Source organism: Natator depressus, chromosome 1, assembly GCF_965152275.1.
Source record: "Natator depressus isolate rNatDep1 chromosome 1, rNatDep2.hap1, whole genome shotgun sequence".
Taxonomy (NCBI): domain Eukaryota; kingdom Metazoa; phylum Chordata; order Testudines; family Cheloniidae; genus Natator; species Natator depressus.
Window position 1 is genome coordinate 67452813 of NC_134234.1, and position 25477 is coordinate 67478289.

General features: G+C 40.5%; 1 protein-coding gene across 1 annotated transcript in view; it reads right to left on the reverse strand.

The window, feature by feature from the left end:
- The window catches only part of DIAPH3 (diaphanous related formin 3), a 541978-nt gene that overhangs the window by 184072 nt on the left and 332429 nt on the right, over positions 1 to 25477 (reverse strand). The window contains exons 21-22 of the mRNA XM_074961715.1: positions 17035 to 17164; positions 1494 to 1616 (exon numbers count right to left, since the gene is read on the reverse strand). Coding sequence (XP_074817816.1) covers positions 1494 to 1616; positions 17035 to 17164 — 253 coding nt within the window. The remainder of the gene's footprint in view (positions 1 to 1493; positions 1617 to 17034; positions 17165 to 25477) is intronic.

Genomic DNA, 25477 nt, shown 5'->3' on the forward strand with positions numbered 1-25477 from the left:
GAGGCACAGATGACCCTACTAAGGGCCGGGACCCCCTGCTGCTCCCAGGAGTTGGAGGCGGGTCCCTGGCTGGACTAGAGGGTCCAGCTGCAGCAGTACACCTGAGCAGCTCCGAGGCGGGCATGTTGTCCAAAGCCCCCTTTTCCTGCAGTGTCAGCTGCACGATGAACATGGCTTAAAGCCTGGGGAACGGGACTTGCCCCACTCTGGGATGAAGTCCTAGCCAGGACTCTAACTCCTAAACAAGTACTCTAACACTTAACTTAAAGATCTAACTAAGTACCTATCAACTAACAACAAAGGAAACAGAACAATTGACTGTAAGAACCGCTAACACTCTTGCGATGCAAGACAAGACACTCTGATCAACCATCATGGGCGGTAAGAAGGAACTGAGAAAGCATAGGGTCGGCAGCACCTAATATACCAACACATGAGTGTGGCACTCAAGAGCGTGCTACACTCGACCCTATAGATGCCGCTAGGGCAAAAATCTCCGACAACTGCACATGGGCACACACACACATAGAAAGAATCGACATGCGCAAACACTTGAAGAAAAACTACTTTCTGCACAGTTTCCTTGCTACTACTTAGAGTGGGAGAGAGGACCGGAAGACATAAGGCTTCACTAGGATTACTTACCCCCAACTCAGAAGAGGAAATTAGGAGTGCAAAAGGTGTTTCTCCTGAATTTTTGCACTTTGATTGCAAGGGGTTGCTGTTGTGATTGAAAGTAGTTGTCTCTTTCTCTTCCTTCCTCCTCCTGCTTTCTTGCCAGCTGTTTCCCTTATGGCACTTGGGAGGGAGGCAAAGAGAGCAGCTACAGAGATAAGACGTATATAATAGAACATGGACATCAGAAGGTAGGAAGAAGTGGATCCACTACTAGAGCCAAGTTTTCCCCTAAGGGGAAGAGAAAGAATCAGAGCCATTACTTTTAAATAAAAAACATGAAAAAAAGGAGTTTTGTCAAAAACAAATGAGGCAGAAGCTGTCTTCATGGATGAGTTTCATAAGCTGAGACTATCAACAAACTTGAAAAGCTTTGCAGGCCACCTATACAAAAGTGGACAGAATCCCAGTGGTAATATACAACTTGAAGAGAACAAAACACATCTAACTGGAATGGCCCTCTCCTATTTCTATGTTCTATATTCAAGGTGAAATAAAACATGGCTTACCACGCTCCTTATAAAATTAGCTTTTAATACTCTTATTGTAATACATTCACCTTTTCACTCAGTAAAAAAGTTTTCTATGTTTTTATGTAAAAAATTCAGAATCATTGCCATTTGGCAATGTTGTTTCCATATTATGCATTACAGGTCATTTTTTTGATTGTTCTGTATACTTAGTCTTTGAGGAAAGGAGAGTTAATGTTTTAAAATATGAATGCTGAAAACTAGACAAAGATTCTGCAAATAAATTTGAAGTGTTAAGTAAACGTTAGACAAGCCCTCATAAGATATTTAACTGTCAAAAGGATATAGACATCTTTGTCACAAACTTGTCATGGATATCATCAGGAGGGGGAAAGATCTTCAAATCCTTCTCAAGCTGTTGAAGCTGCCTTTCCATCTGCCTCAGGTTCTTCTCCAGGTTTTCTGCTGAGACTAAAATATAATATATTCATTCGCTCAACATCTCAATAAAGAAAAACTGGTAAGAAACGCCTATTTGTAAAAGATTTTTTTTATACCAATAGCGCACATATAATTCTGAAATGGAATTGTATCAGATAATCACAGGACAGGGATACTAGTTCATTGTGCAATATTTATTTTTTCTCAATTACACAATTTCCTCACTGTGATTAGTTGTACCCATTTTAAATAATCACTGCATTTTTTCCCTCAAACATGCAGTATGCAAAGCTGTATATTCTGATTGGTTCTTAATGAGTGTCAGCCAATGCAAAAGCAGGGTTTTGCATTAAAACCAAAAGTTTATTTTTAAATTACCTGTACTGTGAAAATACCAATCTTTCTTCTCTCTGATTAATGACTATATTAAGAAAGTTCAAGATATTTCCTTGCAATAAAGTTGCTCGCCTTAGCTTCACTCTTCTGAAGAAAAAAAACCCCTACTTATATGGCTTATACTTATATATTCTTCACTGTAGCATAATTTGTAACACAGTTTAGCTGTATGCTGCCTATTTCAAAATTTGGTGCCGTCCCTACACAATAGGATGAATCCCTGCCTCTTCTATGTGCAAAAACAATTTTTCTTAACATTTTCACTGATAATACTGAAATCAATGGAAGGTATGAATGTTCAGAACCTTTGAAAATCAGGCCTCTTATTTGGGTGTTTAAATATGGATTTAGGTGCATTACTTTAGGTATCTCAGCTTTAAAATGTTGAACTGCGTTCGTAGGTTGTTGATTTGAGAGAGAGAAAGAAAGAAAGAGAGAAAGAGAAAGAGAGAAAGAAAGAGAGAAAGAGAGAAAAAGAAAGAAAACTGCCTTTTAAATTTTCTGCTTTTGTATGTATCCATTACATTTATGTTTTTTTTAAACAATGAAGGAGAGAAATAATTTTGTGATTTTAATGAAATGCAGATTTATTCAAGAGATTGAAACAAAGCTTTTTTTTTTTTGTATGAAAAGCTTTTGAAAAACCTAACGTTACATGACCGATACATATACTCTGGGGTTTGTTTTCCTCTACATAATAATGCCTACTGTCAATGGCAATTATGCATACAAACATACGGAAAGAAGAACTTATTTATAACTTCCAAGTTTGAACATTTTTATATACTAAGCCAGGTTTTAAGGTAAGACTATTTTTTAAATTATTAATACAATCAAACACACTGTTCTTGGCACTGTACTATAACACAAAAAGTCCCTACGCCAATAATTTACATTCTAGTGGTATAGATCCTGTGAACACTTACAAATATTAGTAACTTTACTCAGGTGGGTATTAACATTCAGTTAAATGGAAGCACTTGGTGAATAAAGTTATTATTATTTGTATTTTGTAGTAGTACAGGCTCATTTCTTATGTGAAATCTGGAAGAGGTAAGTCAAAGGAGATACATGACCAAGGAGAAGGGGTGAAGGCTTAGCAAACTGAAAGTCACTGGAAATAAGTATGGAGAAGAGTGGAAGAAAAATTAGTGAGGCATCAATGCTGCAGTCATGGGCATAACTGAGGGGTTTGGTGGACATAATAAATTCCAAGATAAGGCTGGAATGGAGTTGTGATGCCTACAGGTAAGGAAAAGACATTTGATCTTTGCATGATAGACAAGTCAGTGGAGGGATTAAAAAGAAAAGAGGCATCAGGATCAGATCACTGGGTGAGAAAAAAAAATTACAGCACCATTTTGGACAAACTAGAGTGGGGAAATAAGAGCACGAGAGTGATGTGACAGAAGTCTACAAGACAAGAACTGATTATATAAGCCAACAAAGCTTTATACAATACCCTTTAAACCATCTGGAATCAGGTTTATTATTTAACATACAATCATAAGTGCAAAATTACATTAACTCTAGATTGAATTTTCAGAATCATAGATTAAGATACTCTTCTTTATTCTCTGTGATCAACAGATATCATCTGTGATCCACAGATACCCAAGTGTTCTGAAGGAACTCAAATGTAGAACTGCAGAACTACTAACTACTTTGTAATCTATCATTCAATCAACTTCTGTACCAAATGACTGGAGGATAGCTTATGTGACACCAATTTTTCAAAAGGGCTCCAGAGGTGATCTCGGCAATTACAGGCCAGTATGCCCGACTTCAGGACTGGGCAAGCTGGTTGAAACTATAGTAAAGAACAAAATTGTCAGACAAATATCTGAACAAAATTTGTTGGGGAAAAGTCAACATGGATTTTGTAAAGGGAAATCATACCTCACCAATCTACTAGAATTCTTTGACGGGGGTCAACAAGCATGTGGACAAGGGGGATCCAGTGGATATAGTGTACTTAGATTTTCAGAAAGCCTTTGACAAGTTCCCTCAGCAAAGGCTCTTAAGCAACGTAAGCTATCACGGGAAAAGAAGGAAGGTTCTTTCATGGATTGGTAACTGGATAAAAGATAGGAAATGAAGGCTAGGAATAAATGGTCAGTTTTCAGAATGGAGAGAGGTAAATAGTGGTGTCTCCCAGGGGTCTGTACTGGACCAGTCCTATTCAACATATTCATAAATGATCTGGGAAAAGGGGTAACAGTGAGGTCGCAAAATCTGCAGATGATACAAAACTCCTCAAGATAGTTAAGTCCCAAGCAGACTGTGAAGAGCTACAAAAGGACCTAACAAACTGGGTGACTGGGCAACACAATGGCAGATGAAATTCAGTGTTGATAAATGCAAAGTAATGCCCATTGGAAAACATAATCCCAACTACATATATAAAATGATGGGGTCTAAATTAGCTGTTACCACTCAAGAAAGTGATCTTGGAGTCATTGTGGATAGTTCTCTGAAAACATCCCCTCAATGTGCAGCAGCAGTCAAACAAACAAAATGTTGGAAATGATTAAGAAAGGGTTAGATAATAAGACAGAAAATATCATATTGCTTCTATATAAATCCATGTATGCCCACATCTTCAGTACTGTGTGCAGATGTGGTCGCCCCATCTCAAAAAATATATATTGGAACCAGAAGAGATTCAGAAAAGGGCAACAAAAATGATTAGGGATATAGAACAGCTTCCGTGTGAAGAGAGATGAATAAGATTGGGACTTTTCAGCTTGGAAAAGAGACGACTAAGGCCGAGATATGCTAGAGGTCTATAAAATCATGACTGGTGTGGCGAAAATAAATAAGGAAGTGTTATTTCCTCCTTCTCATAACACATGAACTAGGGGTCACCAAATGAAATTTATAGGCAGCATGTTTAAAACAAACAAAAGGAAGTATTTTTTCACACAACGCACAACCTGTGGAACTCCTTGCCAGAGGATGCTGTGAAGGCCAAGACGATCACAGGATTCAAAAAAGAACTAGGTAAGTTCATGGAGGACAGGTCTATCAATGGCTATTAGCCAGGATGTGCAGGGATGGTATCCCTAGCCTCTGTTTGCCTGAAGCAGGGAATGGGCAACAGGATGGATCACTTAATGATTACTGGTTCTGTTCATTCCCTCTGGGGCACTTGGCATTGGCCACTGTTGGAAGACAGGATACTGGGCTAGATGGACCTTTGGTCTGGCACAGTATGGCCGTTCTTATGTTCTTACCCATGATATGTAGTTAAAGTATATATACACAGCAAGCTGCCTTGGTGACAGTAGATGACATAAGCTACACAATTTTCCCTACAAAAGTAGTAAAACTTTGACTGACCTTCTGCGAATTTTCCCCCAGAAGTGACTCCGTCCTACAATTCTCCCCCTGCCAGCTTCCTGCATCTCATTTCATATGTAGAAATTGCATCTGTATTTACCTCTCACATGGCAACAGCTCTTCCAAATCCCTACAATGCACAGACCTACTGAACATAATTCAAAATTCAGTTACACCCACTTTCCTCATGTTATTCACCTGAAAATTCATCAATGTTCTAAAAGTTATCCCTCACCTTTTTCAATGGCCAATCTCCCCTCACGATACCAACAAGGAATGTTAGAGACAACAAGAAGGGGTTCTTCAAATATGTCAGAAGAAAAAAAAAAAGATCAAAGATGGTGTGGGTGTGCTGCTCAATGGAGGTTAGCTGGTAACAGAAGATGACAGGAAGGCAGAGCTGCTCTGTGCCTACTTTGCTTCGGTCTTCTCACAAAAAAAGTAACGTGATCGGGTAACTAGCAAAGTTACAATAAACAATAAAGGGGGAGGGATGCAGATCGGGATAAGTAAAGAACATGTCAGTGATCTTCTGACCAGTTTGAATGAATTCACATCAGCGGGTCCTGATGCTATTCACCTGAGGGTACTGAAGGAATTAGCTGAAGAAATCTCAGAGCCACTGGCAATAATATTTGCAAACTCATGGATGACAGGAAAGGTCCCAGGAGACCGGAAAGGAGGAGCCAGGGAACTACAGACCAGTCAGTCTGACTTCAATACTTGGGAAGCTACTAGAGAAAAGTATCTTATTATTTTCTCTTCTGTTTTCTGTGTTAGTGTCTTGTTTTGTCTGCTAGGAAACAGGATGGGACTTAAACAACAGCCCCAGACCATCTCAACTAACATTTTCTCTTCCCACAAAAAAGAAAATTACCACCTAAGAGACTGTCAGACTTTTTTTTGTTTATAAAAATTCTCTATAGCTAAAGGGAAAGGAAATAAGTGACACTGTTAAAATGAAATCCTCATTTTATACTTCACATTTCAAATGCTTTAACTATTTGTTCTTCTTTAATGAAAATTAAAAAGGTTTTGAATGGTGTTTGCGGACATAGAACTAAGCAGGTTGAGGCCTCTGGTCTGACTGTACTAGAAATCTCCAAGAAACCTTGTTTAACTATTTAGCGTTGCAGTGTGATAGGGTAATGTTAACACATTTGACTCTCTGGGCCCATTTAGTCTATTGAAATTTACACAATGGGGAAGGTTCTTTCAACTGTATAATATATACGACATAGTTAAGTAAACACAAAGCTGAATAATACCATACATAGCAGCCTCAAGTACTTCTAATTATTTTTTTCTCAAGGACTCCATGTTCTTTACAGGCTTTCTAATCAGGCAAGCAACACTGCATAGGAAGAGTGAGCATTTCTTGGAAGAACAAATAGACTGCTACCACAGGGCTTTTCTCTTTTTCATCCTTAACTCCCTTCTGCATTGCCCAAGTTTTACATCATAATCTACATAAGAGCAATGGCCAATAGACTGATTATTGTTGCACAAAGCAAAAGAGGTATTCTGATCACTACTCTCGGATCATTTTTTTGCAGGATACCCAAAGAGACTATCTGAGAAATATCTGCTACTGGCACGTTTCTTCATATTGTTCTTATAGGGAATAAACACTCTTTTTTTTATGCTTAATAGGCCTCTCTGACACAAATTAGTTTTCACTTAGACAATGTGCACAATACAGAAGAGAGTTTACAGACTACACATCAAAAAAAACCTTCTTGGTTTCCAGAGCTGCTTTGTCACACTTGGATTCTATGCTCTAAGGCATTGTTTAATTTTAATATTGACAATGAAAAGACAAATCAAAATGGGAGTTAGTTTAATGGCTTCACAGATAAACTGGAACTGTAATGAAAATAATTAATAACCTTCTTTGACAACACATTGATCTTTCCATCTTCTACGCATGATGTGTCTATCTGACTTTGTCAAGTGTCAGCTCCTGAATATACACTGATATTAGAAACTTTCAGAATAAGGTAGACCTCATACCAGATAAAAAGACGTAGGACATAGGAATTCAGCACCCTCATTTCTACCCCCGTTCAGGCCTCTCAGGTGGCTGGGGAATGGGCCTTTCAAACCCTGTCCTCTCAATGATACTTTGGGTGGCACATTATTAAAATAAATTGCTCTTCTCTCTGCAGTGTCCTAGCAAAGGGTGTTCCCATGTGCCCTATGTAACAGACCAAATGCAACATTACTACTGTCGGCTGCAGCAGGGCATTTGGAACAGAGCTCTTTTGTTTCTGGTCACTGCTCAGGGATCTCCTCTGCTTCCCCAATTGAGTTTTTGTGGGACTCTTTCAAGGGCTTGAAGAGTCTGCCTGTGGAAAGGCCTCCTCTTCCCCTTCTCCCCATACTCTTGATATTGTTACTGAGAATCATGATTTCCTCACCTGGAAACTGGTATCTCCAAATCCTAGACTGTGGGGTCGTGAGTGCTTGGAGTATAATTAGAGTGAAAATTTTGTCTTCTACTCTGCATCACTTATTTCTTGTACTCTGGCAACTCTAGATGTTATTGTCCCTCAGATTAGAGATCCAAAATCCTGAATCATCCAAAAGATTGCCTTTCCTCTTCTTAAAATCTCTTGGATAGTACGAACCAGGAAAGGGAATGTTTTACTCAACATCAGAGTGTCTCCGTTGTATTTACACAAAGTACACTTGTTCAGATTTTCAAAAGAAGTGCAGCGGTTTTAATCACAGATCTTCCATTAAATCCCAATCACCAATCATACCTATTAGGAGTGCTAAACTTTTGGAACCACCTAGAACAGGGGTTGGCAAACTGCGGCACGCGTGGCGAAGGCTGCACATGAGCAGATTTTTACTGACACGCTGCTGCCAGTCGGGGTCCTGGCTGCTACCCCCACTCAGCCTGCTGCGTGAATGGAATCCTAGGCCGGCAGTGGGCTGAGCAGGGCCAGCGGCCGGGACCCCGGCTGGCAGAAGCCAGTGGACGGAACCCCAGACCGGCGGCAGACCGAGCTGCTCAGCCTGCCACTGGTCTGGGGTTCTGTCCGTCGGTGTAGTGTATTAAATTTCTCCCCATAGGAATGTGCTACTTGGAGAGCACCAGGACTGGCAGCCGTAAGTAGTACACCATAAGTGGCACATTCCTACGGGGAGAAATTTAATAAACTACTCTGGGGTAGGAAAGGTTGTGCCTCCCCAAACAGCTGGCCCACTTCCTGCCCCCGACTGCCCCCCTCAGAACCCTCCACCCATCCAACCCTCCCCCAGCTCCTTGTCTCCTGACCGCCCCCTCCCGGGACTCCCCACCCCTTTCCACCCCCACCCCCTCGGATCTCCCCTCCATCCAAGCCCCCCTGCTCCCTGTCTCCTGACTGCCCCGACCCCTATCCACACCCCTGACCCCTGACAGGCCCCCCAGGATTCCCACGCCTATCCAACCACCCTGTTTCCTGTCCCCTTACCATGCCGCTCAGAGCATCAGGACTGGCAACCGTAAGTAGTACGCTGTAAGTAGCACATTCCTATGGGGAGCAATTTAATACACTACACTTGGCCCCGACCAGCCCGCGGGAGTTCTCAAAATATGTTCTCTCACCCCTTATCAAAAATTACACTACAATTAGCTTAAAAACTTGAAAACTTAAAAACTTTGTTTGTATATTACAATAATTGTTAAAAAAATGTATAATGTTAATAAATACATAGGTTTGATGAAACAAAGTAGTTGTACTTATGTGCCTGTGCTTAATTTGTGTTTTCGATGATTTACCATCTAAAAAAAATCTTGCATGTCTCACACCTCCAAAAAGGGCATCTTGCACCCCCAGCGGGTGCATGCACCCCAGGTTAAGAACCACTGCACTAAACTGATAAGATCTGCATTTTAATTTAATTTTAAATGAATCTTCTTAAACATTTTAAAAACCTTGTTTACTTTACATACAATAATAGTTTAGTTACATAATATAGACTTACAGAGAGAGACCTTCTAAAAACATTAAAATGTATTACTGGCACGCGAAACCTTAAATTAGAGTAAATAAATGAAGACTTGGCACACCACTTCTGAAAGGTTGCCGACCCCGACCTAGAAGTTTTCTAATTCCTCTTCAGCTCTAGATCTCCACCCTACGAAGGGCCTATGTTTCAGGAAACCTACCTTTAGGAGTGCCTAATCCTTCTATTCTGTTCACATTTTTATATTGTGCATCCAAGTTACTGTAGGACAAGTAACTGTCCACATGCATTCTACTTCTGGTGATCCACAAGCAGTGAGCTCATGTCCACAAAATGGGTGTTCAGAATAATGAAAAAAGGACTGCAGGACATCTCTGCCAAAGCAGGTGTCAGATCTGGAGCCCTCTATCAACGAACTGTGCTGGGTACAGATGTGAACTGCTCCACAAATCTCTGAGATTGGAACACCTCTTAGGGAAGCTATGGAAGCCATTTGTGCTCTGGTGAAGTGGCTTAACTGAGGTGCAAGATGGTGTGATCCCCTGAGAGGACGATGAGCCGAAATAGCTACCAAGTAGACTCTTATGAAGTGAATGGAAAGTCCCAAATACTTCAGGGCAACAAGTAATCTAAAATAATGGCTACTGGGGTCCCAAATGGTAACAGGTGCTTCTGCATACCCCAGACAGTCTCTTCTATTTTGCTGCATAAGTCAGTCCAGTGGATTCCTTTCTACTACAAGCCAGAATGTTTTGAACTTCTGTGGAGCAGGTTCTGTCTGTGGCCATCACCACACCAGCATCTAGTTTGTGAGTTGCTACAATGTTGTGTCCCTGGGTGGCAGGGGGTAGAATCTGAGCTTTGGCTTGCATGAGAACATCAGCATGAGCTTGACACATGATTGGGGGCTGAGTTGACAGGGTCATGAGGTCCGAGTATCAGAAATGCCTGGGCCATGCTAGGGCAATCATTATCATCTGGGCTGTATCGTGTCTGAGTTTTCTCAGGGTCCTCGGTATTAGTGAAGTATGTGGGTAAGCCTACATAAGCCCTGATGTCCAGGGGATGAGGAAGATGTCCAGCAAAGATCCTCGGTTGAATTCTCCTCTGGAGCAAAACATTGTTTTGATCCATGACAAACTGGTCTGTCCTCGGCTGTCTGTGACAATCGGGGTTCAGATATCCAGGGAGAGAACAGAAGTTCTGATCTCCAAGAATAAGTAACTGAATCAACCAATTGAGAAACGTCATTTGTGAAAGATGTCTCCTAATACTGAGGCTTTGAATGACCACTCAGGATTGTCATAATATTGTCTCTTAGGGTGTTCTGCAAACTTGGAAAATGAAGGGCCAATAGTATGATCTGATAGCTGATGCACCAGTCACACAGCTGGATTGCTTTCTGATACAGTGGTGATGGGCGTAGTCCATCTGCTTGTTGATATCATATATTGCTGTAGTATTGTTTGTCAGTACTTAGACTCTGGTCACTTGAAGCCTGGACAGGAATGCTGTGCATGCTTGGAGAACTGCGCTTAGCTCCAGGATATTTATATGGAGATTCATTTTTGGGGAGACCAAAGCCCTTGTGTCTGCAGGTGAGCCAGATAAATTCCCCATTCAAGAGTGGATGTATCCATTATTAGAGGTAGTGCGGGCACTCCACTGCATCTTCCATCAAACTAATGGGAAAGAAGACTTTTTGAGAAAGTGTGACCAACCTATCCATGTGGTGTCTGCCTGGTAGATATGCTTATCTCAAATATCCTTTCATGGAGGGACGGTGAACTCTGTCAAACTACTTCCCCTCGGTACATAAAGTTGTTTGTCCCATATGTCTAAAATACATCCTAAATGATGTATTTGGGTGAGCCTGAAGTTGAGTGATGAAGTGAATAGTGAGGAACTTGTCCTGTGGTAGGTAGGACTTCACTACTGTGGAGTCTAATACTGCCCCTATTTACTTTATGCTTGGTGATGGAGTAAGAGTGATTTTTTGTCTGTTGGCTCTGAGACCTAGAGCAGTGAAAACTCCAAAGTTTATTTCTAGAGGATTTTTCACTTATAAAGCAACCATCCCTGAAGAAGCCAGTCACTGAGATATGGATAAATCTGTAACTCTTGTCTACTTAGTGAGCTGGCATGACCACCAGAAACTTGATGAATACACTTTGAGCTATGGAGTGTCTGAAGGGAAGCACCTGTAATCATAATGAGACTTTCCCATGAGAAGTCTGAGGTATTTCCAGGGGTCTGAGTGAACTGCTATATGGAAATAGGCATTTTTCAAGTAGTCTTGAAGATCCAAGATAAGGATTATAGAGGCTAGAGTCAAGCATTGTGAAATTGAAATGATAGATGCATTTGTTATTCATCTGTGTAGAATGGAACACCAAAGTCTTTTCTTCACTAGCAAATAATAAGAGTAAACCCGCGCTGCGCTAGAACTCCAGAGGTACTTCTCCCCACTGCTCCAAGATACAGAACAAAGTCTACCCCCTTTTTTAGCAATATCTCATGAGAAAGGCCCCAGAAGAGTGATGAAGGAGGGTGATGGGGTAGGAAAGAAATTGATAGAATATTCTTTGTTCAAGATTTCCGGGCCCCACTGAGATTATCCAGTTCTGGGCCTCTCAGAAACAAAATTCCAGAAGGGGAAAGAAGAAAATAGATCCTGCTGTTCCATGTGTCTCTCAACAGCACTGTCTCACCTGCTGATAGAAGTTATTGTAGGTTGTGTGGAACTGAAGGATGCACTGGGCCTTCTCTAGAACCTCTACCTCTTCCTTGGAGGCTCAGATAATCTTTGTGAGCCATAGTAGTAGTAGGAGAATTGCCTCTGCCTGGGATAATTCTGAGGTCTGTGTGGTATTCTCTAGGTGACTGGGGGTGTACATCCCCATAGAGCATAAGGTGGTTCAAGAGTGCTTTAATATATGCAGAGCCTAGCGAGTATGGGTATTGAAAAGATCATAGTGTGAAGGGTTGGATCACAGAAACCCCCTTGGGGACTGCCACCTGATGTGCCGAGACTACCCCTGAGCCTGTTTCCCCTGGCAGCTTGGGACTTCAGTGCCCTGCCTGGTTTAAGCCAGACATGCTAGCCTGCTGCTAACTCAAACCCAGGTCTGAACCACTTCCCCTAACAGCTGCAGGCTTAACTGAAAACAGTTTAAGAAGTGTTCCTGCCTCCCTCACTCTTCTCTTCTGCAAGAGCTGCCAGGTGTTGTGACTTGTAGGTATAACACGAGGAATTAGCCATTAGAAGGAGGTTTGGGATAACTGTTGAATATACATGTTAAAAATTTGCTCATTTTTTGGTTTGCTGGTAGTTCTGAAATATTGAATAAATTAATTTCAGGTGAAATTAAACATTTAGTTCAACTCAAAACTAAATGTTTTGTTTAGTTTGAGCATTTTTTTAAACTTATTTTTTTCAATAAAATTGAAAGAAGGGTGAAATGAAAACATTTTGAATTTTAAAAAATGAAATGTTTCATTCTGAAAATGTCAAAACAAATTGCTTGGACTTTTTGGATTTTTTTCCCCCCCTGCACGAACAATTTGGTGAAAGAGACATGAACTCATACAAGTTTCTGGAATTGACAAATCTGAATTTTTTGCCAAAAATTGTTTCAGCCAAAAAAATTCACCCTGCTCTACTCATTATTTCAGTGCAATTTAATGAGAAAGAGTACTGTGGTCTGCAAGGTCCATAGTTTAATAAACGTGGTTACTATTTGTTAAGTAAAAATACAATTTGATAAATCTTTAACCAATAAGACCTGTGTAGGTCAAAATCAATTTATTAAAATTTGAGAAAAATAGTATGCATCTTTAAAAGGACATAAGAAAACATTACGACATTGAGAGGTTCAATAATAACAAAAACTGATTTTCTCTGCAGTACTAACAGCAAAGTTGCAAGCGATTATCTTTCAGAAAAACAACAGCTCTATTGAAGTATAGCTTTGGAAACTGTCATATGAGTAAGCTGTAATGAATGTTCCCCCTACAGATCTAGGAGTACCTAACAACCAGGACTTGTTATGTCAAAAAAAAAAAAAAAATTATATACAGTAGCCACTCATTGAGCAGACTTCCAGTATTTCAAAAGCAGAAATTTTTAATCAACACATAACGGAAAAGGGAGCTAAATCCTCTCAAGTAAATTAACACTGCACATATCATGCACTATCTACTCTATGTATGCCATATTTAAAAATATAGATCTAAAAATCTCCATTCAGTCTTTAATAAAGAAATGACTTGCTTTTTTGTTATAAAATGTCTAATTCACAGTATTGGAAAAACATTACAATTTATACAGTGCTATGAAAACACACACAGATTTGATAACTAAAAGACAGGGTTACTTCTCCCAAAACTTTCCAATCTATGTTAATAGCTTGATGAATGATACTTATAAATTCTGTAATGATCTGGGATGTACTTAAAAAAATAAAAACTGATATTACCTTGTGAAAAAAAAAAAGAGAGAAAGAGAACAAACCTACTATTGTTCTTTTAAGACAGCGTTTCTCAGACTGTGGGTCGACCTCAAGTGGGTCATGACCCTGTTTTAATGAGGTCACCAGGGCTGGCTTAGACGTTCTGGGGCCTGGGGCTGAAGCCCGAGCCCCACCACCGGGGCTGGAGCTGAAGCCCAAGGGTTCCAGCCCTGGGTGGCGGGGCTCATGTTACAGGCCCCCTGCCTGGAGATGATGCCGTCGGGCTTTGGCCTTCCCGCCCGGGGTTGTGGAGCTCAGGCTTTGAATATCCCCCCACCCAGGGCAGCAGGGCTCAGGCTTCAGTCCCTCCTCCTGGGGTCATGAAGTAATTTTTGTAGTCAGAAGGGGGTCATGGTGCAATGACATTTGAGAACCGCTGCTTTAAGAGATGGCAATGGAATAAAACTGAGTAGGGGAGAAAAAGCAAAACACTGATGCAGTGGGCAAAGCAACTAGCAAAGGAATGAGGAAAAAAAATGAACTGGCCGCTGAGACACAGATTCAGATTGAGAATCTAAGGAAAACCAGCATATATAGTATAATCTCACTCTTATAATTTGTATTCCTGATACACAAAACTCAGCCTGTCACCATGTGACTTTAAGTACCATCTGAACAACACCATTAGATGACTTTGAGAGTCAAATTAATTGTAAATGAACACTCCTACACCATTCAGAGATTGTTTTTTAAAAAAAACAACAAACATCAGCCTTTGCAACACAATACAAGAAAGATGTGGAACAATTACAAAAACAGAAGGCTTTAACCAGCGTGAGAGGCCATAAGTATTAAAGATCATAATCAACAACTTGGATTACACCCAGAAACAAATGGCTATCCATGACAAAGTATGGAGCATTAGCAAAATAGCCTAATAGAGATATGCTATACTGAAGAGGTGAGTCTCACAGTGATGAATCAAGTATGATTCCCATGCTGTTGACTTAATTGACAAAAGTTTGGCAAGCACCCACTGTATATGGCACAGCCATCACCCAGTTTACAGCATCACTTCCTTCTTTTGTGGATTAATTTTAGCTAGGTCAGCCCTCATCCATCCCTACGGCCACCAGACACTGGAAAGGAATAAGAAGAATCCAACATATGGATTTGATTTAAAAAAAATATAGAACTGAGTAGCATAACTCACTTGCCAAAGCTTTGCAACCTAGTGCCTACTACTTAGGCTCCTAAAACCATATTTAGGCACTTAAATAAAAGTAGCCCAATTTTCAAAGGTGCGAAACAGTTGCAGTTCCCACTGACTTCATTAAGATGTGCAGGTGCTTAGCACTTCTGAAAAATCAGGTCATTTATTTTTGCGGGCCCAAATAAAATTTTAGAACCTTAACTATAGACACTCTTATTTGAAAAGTTTGGACACTTTCTCTCCCAGAAGCTGTACATGTACTCTGAACACTAAGAGATAGCAGAATAGCAACATTAGAATTTAACATGAGAGATCCTATGGAGATAAAAAGTAATTACTCAAAACAACCCATTAGTTCCCAAAAATGAATGTATGAACACCCTCCAATCCACTCTGGATTCCAAACTGGGAAAACTAGTTCCTCTGGACTGCAGCCAGCCTATTGTTCTAGATTGGACCCATTTGAATGGCAGACCATCAAGGTTGAGGACACTTGATGGCTTTCCCATTGTTCGTCTTTTTGGTAGGTGTAAGGATTTCTTGTCCCAGCCCATATGCTGCAAAAGTGAAGGGTACTGCACAGGCTGCAATCAAAATGGCATTCACAAAACAGAATGGAGTTGACAGATTGTTATAGATACATACAGGCATATAGAAATCCATTACACTCGGTCTGATCCTTCTGCCCTTTTCTTTCAGTAATATTTTAATACAATAGTGTGGCTGTGGTTATTTAAACTCCTCTCATAATATAGAGGCAAATGCAGCCTATAAGCTTGACAAATATAGTCTTTACCCTACAAGATTAATTATGTGGCAATAAATGAAGTCTGATAAAATATAATAAAAGTAACTATGACGGTCAATACCCACAAATATCACCACAATATACTCCACAGTTTTCCTATGATGAGCACATGGATGCTTCCCTGAGAACATGCAACACCACTATTTATGCACAAAAGTAAAGCATGGATAAATTAATAATTCCTCCAGCTACTATGGACTAAATGCTAAAAGTAGCATCGTTAATAAATGTATAAAGCATTTGTAAGACAAAACATATACAAATACATCCATATTTATAAGAAGTAAAGTATGCCAATTGAATCTGAAAATTAAAAATGAGTGAGAACGGAGATTTATATATATTTATACATATGTATCTCTCTCTCTATATATATACAGATATATATATATATGAATGTAGCTTGGGTGAATGTGAGCAACCACTATGTCACCAATGGCGGGGGGAGAAGGGGGGAAACAGTGTGAATCTAGGGATTTTGGCAGGAAAGTCTACTTGAGCCATGAGAGGTGTCACTGTGCAAGGCAATATACTCCCCACTACATTTCTGTAAGCTAGAAAAACTATTAACTTCAACAATTTGCATAGCCAATCACTATTTTACTCATAGTGCTTTCTGCAGGAGTATGACAATGCTGAGAAGCCTCTCAATTTCTAACTCTATGCCCAGTGAGTTTAAATTAGTCATGCTATGTCTTCATATATATAGAAGGAACTCTTAATTGCGATATTATATGTAAAAGTCTTCTGCTGCTTAGATTGAGACGTGCAAGAGGCGGTAAAGTGGAATTTATCTTCCCTGGCTTCCAGTACTACTGTTGCATGAAGAATTTATAGAAAGGAAAGAAAACAGGAAATTTCTATGATTAATGTTTTTTGTTTTTATTAGAATGATTACATGATAAGCTTTTCAGAACTACTGTGTTAAATTTGGAAAAGTACTGTTTAATTGCAGTTGATTTTTATGATAAAAAGATCAGAAGATTAAAGTAGTTTGAGGTTTGTTCATACAAAATAAAAAATATATATCTATTTTGATACCACGGACATAGGGTATATGCCGGAAACTGTTTTGGGGACTATTTTAGAGCTCTTCTATTTTATTATTAGAGGTAGCAGGCATATATCTGAAAGTTCAACTGATTGACCTACATAGTATGTACATCAGATTATTAAGTGTGCTATTTAATGTTAGCTTTCAATTAAAATAAATGTAAATTGTTAGTTACAGACATTAAAGTGCCATCAAAATTAAATTTTTCATTTAATAATACAAACCTTTACTAGCTTTGTCTAAATGTTGCAAATCTTCAACAAAATTCAGGACATCAGGATACTTCTCCTCACATATTTCAACCAGAAAATGGAGCAAAGTTGTTTTCTGATCTGCTGACTTTGTGTCCTTTAACTAGAGAAGTAAAAAAAAAAAAAAAAATGTTGGGAATGAGAATGGTTTGAATTATTCTTACATTCAAAGTACTTTAACAACTCTGAATGTTATGAAGATAAGAGCCAAGCTGTTAAACTGATGCAGCTTTACGTAAGCAAACCGTAACATGATTGCTTGGCTGTTTTTGTTGATTTATTTTGGTTGGTTAAAATTTAAAGTAGATTCTAAATACTGACCAGTTTCACACTTATCTACCAAATATTTGTTTTTTTCCAATGAAAAGTAAAGGAGTATGCTAAATTATGAAATATGAAGCTCAAAACACTTAAGCTGTATTTAAATGTCTTCAGAAATGCAAGGATGAAATATATTAAAGCATAAGAATGGTATGCGGTTACCAAGATGTTTGTAATTTTTTTTAAATGAAAAGAAAGATTCCAATAACAAACTTATTCATTTCCAATCTTGAACAATTATCTATAAAAATACTGCTCCACATTGGCTATTTACATAAGCATATTAACACCTACAGATGTGAATCCATGTATAAGCTCTTTTGCGCTCCTTATTGGTGGAAAAAGTTTCTTCTTAAGCATCATTTTAATTTGGGAATAGGATCTGCCTTAAGGCTCAAAGGAGACCAACTGAGTCAAAATTTTGGTAGCCTATGAGGGTCCCCCTCCACACACACACACACACACACACACAATATATATTTAGCATATATTGATCCAACTGAAGTGCAAATGACTCAGTGTCCTTAAATCATGTGCTATACAATATACACTGGATGCATTTAAAAAATTAATTCCAGTTTTAGAGATATTACCATTTTCAAATGTATTCTGACAATGGAGGATGTCATTAGAACTGGTATTATCTATAAAACCAAAATGAACTTTAAGTGTGCCCACTGTATATAAATCACATTAGTTTTCAACTCTGTCTGACAAAAAACAATAATCCAATTCACAAAAAGATGGGTAGTTTTAGTATTTACAGAACAAACAGTCTTCAGGAAATTCCAGCTAAGGCACAGGTTAACTCTCTCCTAAATATAAATTGTTTGTTTTTTTTTTAAAGGAGGGATATTAACAAGACAGATGAAAGAAATAAACTCCATTAGCCCATAAGTAACATTACATGATATGGATGTAATTCTGGCCCTATTGAAGTCAATAGGAGTTTTTTCCATGGAGTTCAATGGGGCCAGAATTTCACTCATGAATCTTAGAAAAGGATAAACAAGCACTGTCCCTGGTCTGTTTCAACTGATTTTTCCCTCGCATGAGCCAAACACAGAGACTTCACTGAAGCCAAATATTAATAGAATCATAGAAACGTAGGGTTGAAAGGGAGCTTGAGAGGTCATCTAGTCCATACACCCGCACTGAACAGAAACAAGTATACCTAGGGTATGACTACACTGCAATTAAACACGTGCAGCTGGCTGATGCGGGCTCACAGGGCTTGTGCTGCAGTGCTATAAAACTGCAGTGTAGACATCTGGGCTTGGGCTGGAGCCCAGGGTCTCGGACCCCACGATGGGGGAAGGTCCCAGACTCCAGAACCATGGCTATTTTTTCCCACCCACCTTACAGTAATTTCATGTAGACTACATTTCCCTAGTTTCTTTATGAGAATGTCATGTGGGATTGTGTTAAAAGCCTTACTAAAATCAAGATACATCACATCTACTGCTTCCCCACTATCAACTAGGCCAGCAATCTTGTTTTAGAACCCTGTCATCCTTCAGCACACATTGCTTCTGTGTTAAAGGGAAGGCACCTGAAATCTAATATGTAAAAAAAATTTGTAGTTGTTTCAGGTACTATACTTGACTCTGAGGAACTTTGATAGTTTTTTGGTTTTACAATTTGTCCATCTGTGAAAGACCAACTCAAACATGAAAAACCAAGCAAATAACTGACTATAATAGAAAAAATAAAACCAACTCCACCACACCTCATAAAGTTGCAACAAAAATTGTATTAAGAGCCTAATCAATTCTCAATAGAGACAATAGCAGTGGAGGACATTCCACATCTCACAGGATATACTTATTATTAAGAACTGAAGTACACAAAGTTTTCAAAGTATAAAGCTTTATCTCCAAAGTCTTTAAGCAATGAAAAGTGAAATGAAAAATGAAAACACTATACTAAAAATCACACTTTTTCCTATGGGTGTTAAAAATAGCAGCAAAAATTATTGTAATTGAAACATTAGAATACAAAAAATCTACATCAACTACGGTTTATTTTGTGCATTTGATTATATCATATATAGTCAGTAGTTTTTCCTGTTTGTGGTATTCTTTCACACCCCAAAGGGAAGAACAATGTTTAAAAAAATAGGAAAGTAACTTTTTAAAAATGACAACATATGTTGAAAGTGTCCCTTTAATTTCTTTTGAAAACCATTTCTTAATGAAAATATGTCTGCAGACAAAACTCACACAGACAGACATATCCAGGCATGTGTAGATCTAAACTAAAATACTAGCTTAGTTCCAAACAGTTTTGCATCTTTGCATGTTGAACCTTAGAGAGAATGTATATAGTACAGGCACAGAACCAGTTTTTAAAATACTTTAAACTCAGTTATTTTTAATTAGCCTAGAACCTGCTCTTTATTAAGAACTATACATCTTCAAATTTGCACATTTTAAATCATCAAAATGGTACCTAGGCTCAAATCAAAAATGTTTCTTAATTTGGTTACAGCGCAAAATATCATTGATTCAACAATGCATAATGGTGTGAGTAAGATAGCAGGGTAAAGAGAGAGAAACCCAGTTACTTACCTGTATTGTGATGTATTACACATCTATTCCATGTATGAGTGTGTGAGGTATGTGCCCCAATGGGTACTTCACTTCAGGTGTGCATCCCCCTCCTATGCTCCTTTGTTCTGAGATATTGGGTAGCAGAGTCAGTTTGGCCTGTGCCTGGGTCCCACATATTCTCGAGCCCTGTACTGAGGATACATAGAGCTGTGCGAGTGAAGCACCCTGAGTTCCTTCTCTACTGCCAAGTCCCGCAGAGGATACTCCAAAGCTGATAGCAAAGAGGGTGGGTAGCACCCATAGGGAGAAGAACTCCAGTTATTGAACAAGGTGAGTAACTTCTCCTTCTTTCTGAGTAGCATCCTTTTGGGTGCTTCACTTCAGGTGACTCCCGAGGACTACCCCCACAGGAAGGAGGGTGCTTCAGAACAGAGTCTAATATTGAAGACAGAACTGCATTGCCAGCTGCAGCATCTGATCTAGAGGCATGCACCAAAGCACACTGCTTGGAAAAAGCATATATTGAAGACCAAGTGTGACATGGAACACATGCCTCTTGTGACCGCCTCCTGTCGACTGGGCGTGAACCTGCACGCTCTCGCCCCCCAGTGACCCATTGGCTGTTGCCCTCGTCAGTCATGTCTTCAGTGGCTCAGCCCTCCAGCTAAGTCACACAGTCAAAAGCATGAATGAAGAAACCCCTTCCGGGGGAAAAGGTTCAACTGTGCCCTTGGTAATGTCTGCAGCCCTGTCTCTGAGCTCAGTTCTCAGGTTCTGAGCTAGCTTTAAGTCCATGTCTGCCCTGGTATAGAGTAGTGCCCCCAAGGCTTTCTCCCTGGAGACTAAGTCCTTTAGCAGTTCTCTGATGTCCCTTTAAGTCCCGCCCTTCATTTGGGCCTCTACACAAGACTTATCCCCTTCTTCGGGCTTTGGCCACTCCACCAGTGGCCAGCGGGGGGACCTGGCCCCACCAACTACTCTGGGTCCCAACCCAGGGACCATATAAAGAGCAGCCATGTGCTGCTTCCTGAAATAGTTGCTGCTGCTATTCACTGGGCCACTCCCCATATACTCCTTTCCTCCTCTTCAGTTCTCTGTCTGTTCCCTGTTTGAACAGCTTCTCTCCCAGGCCTTCTTGGCTAGAGAGTTTCTCAGTCTCTGTCCTGATTTCTCAGGGTCTTCTCTCAGGCCTTTTTGCCTGGAAAGCTTGTAAGACCTGTCCCTGCTTGAGAAAGGTTTCTCCCCAGTATCTTTACTTGTGGAGTTTCACAGCGTCTTACTCCTTCTTTACCCTTCTGGTCCCAGCCAGCAACTGAATTACTCAGGTCCTGCAGCTCCTTTTTTAAGTGAATCTGCTGCATTCTGATTGGCTGTTTCCCCGCAGCATTTTTAGGTAGACCTGGAGGACTCATCTTCACTGCCCCTGTTCTGTGGTGGGGTGTGGTAGGACTCCAAGGCTTCCAACAGGGGGCCTCAAAGGACCTAGTACACACCGTCACAAAAGGTTATTGCTTTTCAAATTTCAGTAATTTGAACATCCTTGAGTAATGACATAGAAATAGATTGTGACCTTGTAGTAAAGGACTAACACTCTCAAAGGGGGTTGAATGTGGGCAGAATCATAACATGAAATAATACACCCCAAGATCCATGTTGAAAGTTTCTGAGTGGAGATTGTGAATCCTTTGGATCGGTCACAATTGAAACAATAGTCTGGGAGACTTTCAGAATGGTTTGGTTCCGTCTAGATAGAAGGCAAATGCTCTTTTGACACAAAAGATACAGAAGGCAGCTTCCTGTGTAGTCTGAGGTGGTCTCAGGGGGTGAAAAAAAACCTGGAAGATGAATGATCTGGTTAATATGAAATTAAAAAAAACACTTAGGTAGAAACTTAGGATTTGGTTATAATGAGACCTTTCCCTTGAAAAACATTGTAAAGTGCGAACCTACCATTAAAGCCCCCATATTCGGGGGGAGGACTGGGAAAGGCATACTCCATGCAGCATGACCTCGCATGTACAGTGCATGCAAAGTCATGCCACATGGAGGACACCATTTTGAAGAACAGGTCTTCTGCAAAACTGGACGTGTTCAGGGGCCAAATGGAATCATGCCATTGTTTGTCATGACCTTGATGGACTTGGCTCTCATCAGTGGAAAGAAATGAATGCAAGCATTGCCGAATGCTCACAATTCTAAAAGGTTGATGTGAAGACAACGCTCTTGGAGAGACCATTTGCCCTGATGGTATGAGACCCTAGATGCTCCCCACTCCCAAAAGGGATGCATCTGATGTTATAACAATGATAGGAGGTAACAGAAGAACGGGACTCCCCCATGCAGATGTGGAGGGGTCTTCCCCTCAATTGAGTGAACCCAGAATCTGACGAGGAACAAACATCTGCTTTTCCAGATTGTGCTTGTTCAGTACATAAAAAGCCCTGAGCCATCTCTGGAAGCATCAAAGATGCAACTTGGTGTATTGGGTTATGATGGTACAAGCTGCCACCTGACCTAATAGCTGGAGACAATTTCTTGCTGAGGTTTGTGGACTTATCTGAATATTTGAAATGAGATTTTGGGGGGGGGGGGGGTGGGAGGGTAGGGTTATGAACCTGTCCATAGGTTGGTAAGCCCTGGTTGTCATGACATCTAGAGAAGCTCTTATGAAATCTATCCTCTGTATAAAGAGGACTTTTTGAGATTGAGTTGAAGACCTAAACTGTGGAATAGAGACCTTGTCATCTTTACTGCTGATAAGCCTATCTTTCCAGAGGTTCTAACTAACCAATCACTGAGATAAGGGAAAACAATTATCTCCATCCAAGCTATAGCTATACGACCGCCTGATGCAACAAAAGTCTTCAGTACCAAATCACGTTTAGGGGTAGTGTGGCTCTTAGAGGAAGCCTGAGGTGTTTTCACAGTGTAGGAACTACTCAGAGCCTCAGTAGTACTCCCTTTGGTACCTGAGGTCCCTGGAACATTATTCTAAGTCAGTGACAGAAGGAGATCTAACACTCCTGCTCCTTTTGCTGGTACCTACAGACTTAGCATGCCAGGCTCTTGGTACTGCGGACATGGATGGAGATGCTATATCCCATGAAGTTTGTGGTGATCAAGATGCAGAGGTGGATGGGGTAACCAGCAATTCATAGAATCATAGAATATCAGGGTTGGAAGGGACCCCAGAAGGTCATCTAGTCCAACCCCCTGCTCGAAGCAGGACCAATTCCCAGTTAAATCATCCCAGCCAGGGCTTTGTCAAGCCTGACCTTAAAAACCTCTAAGGAAGGAGATTCTACCACCTCCCTAGGTAACGCATTCCAGTGTTTCACCACCCTCTTAGTGAAAAAGTTTTTCCTAATATCCAATCTAAACCTCCCCCATTGCAACTTGAGACCATTACTCCTTGTCCTGTCATCTGCTACCATTGAGAACAGTCTAGAGCCATCCTCTTTGGAACCCCCTTTCAGGTAGTTGAAAGCAGCTATCAAATCCCCCATCATTCTTCTCTTCTGCAGACTAAACAATCCCAGCTCCCTCAGCCTCTCTTCATAAGTCATGTGCTCTAGACCCCTAATCATTTTTGTTGCCCTTCGCTGGACTCTCTCCAATTTATCCACATCCTTCTTGTAGTATGGGGCCCAAAACTGGACACAGTACTCCAGATGAGGCCTCACCAGTGTCGAATAGAGGGGAACGATCACGTCCCTCGATCTGCTCGCTATGCCCCTACTTATACATCCCAAAATGCCATTGGCCTTCTTGGCAACAAGGGCACACTGTTGACTCATATCCAGCTTCTCGTCCACTGTCACCCCTAGGTCCTTTTCCGCAGAACTGCTGCCTAGCCATTCGGTCCCTAGTCTGTAGCGGTGCATTGGATTCTTCCATCCTAAGTGCAGGACCCTGCACTTATCCTTATTGAACCTTATTGAACAATTGTATCCTTGGAGACTCTTGGTAAGGAGGACCTGGAGGTAGATGGGGCACTAAGCGTATCTGTTCTTGAAAGAGGGGCAGCTCTTACACATGGCTGGTATATGGGAGTTTGACAAACAACGAAGGCATCAAAAGTGTCAGTCACTAACTAGGATAGATTCCTGGCAGGAAAATCAGCGCTTAAACCCTAGGGATCCCTGCATACCACAGATAACAAAGTCAAGAACAACCCTTTAGTCAGGGAAAGAACAAAGGGAAAATGACAGACCCCAAATTAAACTATTTACAACTAAGCTAAATTAACTACCTAAACTACAATAAGGTATAAGCATAGCAGGCAGGCTCAATGCTCTGTCTCAGGCTGAAGGCAGTTGAGAAGGTACTTAGGCCAGTTCACTCATGCAGCCCTATATAGCCTCAATATGGTACATGAAGATGTGTACAGGCTGAACTGGCATTGCTAACGAAAGTCTCCAAAGGTGCACGGGGCACATGCATACCTGAAGTGGAGCACACATTGGAACTGACTACTCAAAGAAGGAATCCCATCTCCTTGAGGTGCAACTGGTATTCCAAAATACCTTGGACCCAAGCTCCTACAGGAACTACATTGTGATGCTCCTGACGGAAAAAAACACCATTGCCACCTTCCCTTAGCCACGTATGTATTTCTAATGGACAGGAGGTTTTCCTATTAAGTAAGATGTTTTAATAGCTCTTGAATAATCTCTTTCGGTGTGTTCTAACCACTCCAAAGTCATGCTATGAGCAGGATTTGATCATATTGCTGTGATACCATGTGCCAGTCTGAAGGTAGAATCAGACACAGATCAACTGACAGTCTTTGTAGGTCAGAAAACCAATGATTCCATGCTTGAGCTATTAAAATAATTTTTGCATAGTCTTGTTTCAACTTCAGAATCACTTTTGGAATGAGTGGAAATGCATATATCGAATTTGATCCTTAGGGTAACAGGAATGTGTCTGTGAGGGAAACCTGGACTGTGACTTGCTCTGGAACAAAACTGATGGCACCTTCTGTTCAGTTCTGACTTCTGGCAAAAAGGGTTATGCTGGTATTCCTTCATGACTGGAATATGAACCTAAGAATGTTTTTGTTCAACAACCATTTGTGATCTTCCGGGAACCTTCTGCTAAGATGGTTTATGACAATTTCTGCAACCCTGTGAGATGAGAGGCCATAAGCAGGATTCCATTTGGATGCAAAAATTCCAAAGCTTGATTGCTTCCTAATACATTAGGTTGGATCTAGCCCATTCTTGCTTATTCAGGTAGAATATGCGAACGGCTTGTTGGATCATCTGACTCTTGATGTGAGTTATGAAGCCTTGATATGCCCAGTATATGACTTGAAGCTCTAAAATGTTTATCTTCAGAGATGATTTCTGTTCAGTCCACAATGCTTGAATCCGCAAAACTGCTATATAGACAAATCGCCCACTGAGGCAGATACATCTGTAGTGGAAGTTTTTGACAGAAGAGGATGAGAGAATAATACTCCCTAATGAGGACAGACCCCTGGGAAGTATGCGAATCAGCAAGTCCAGAGAGATTTTGATGGGATGATATTCAGACTA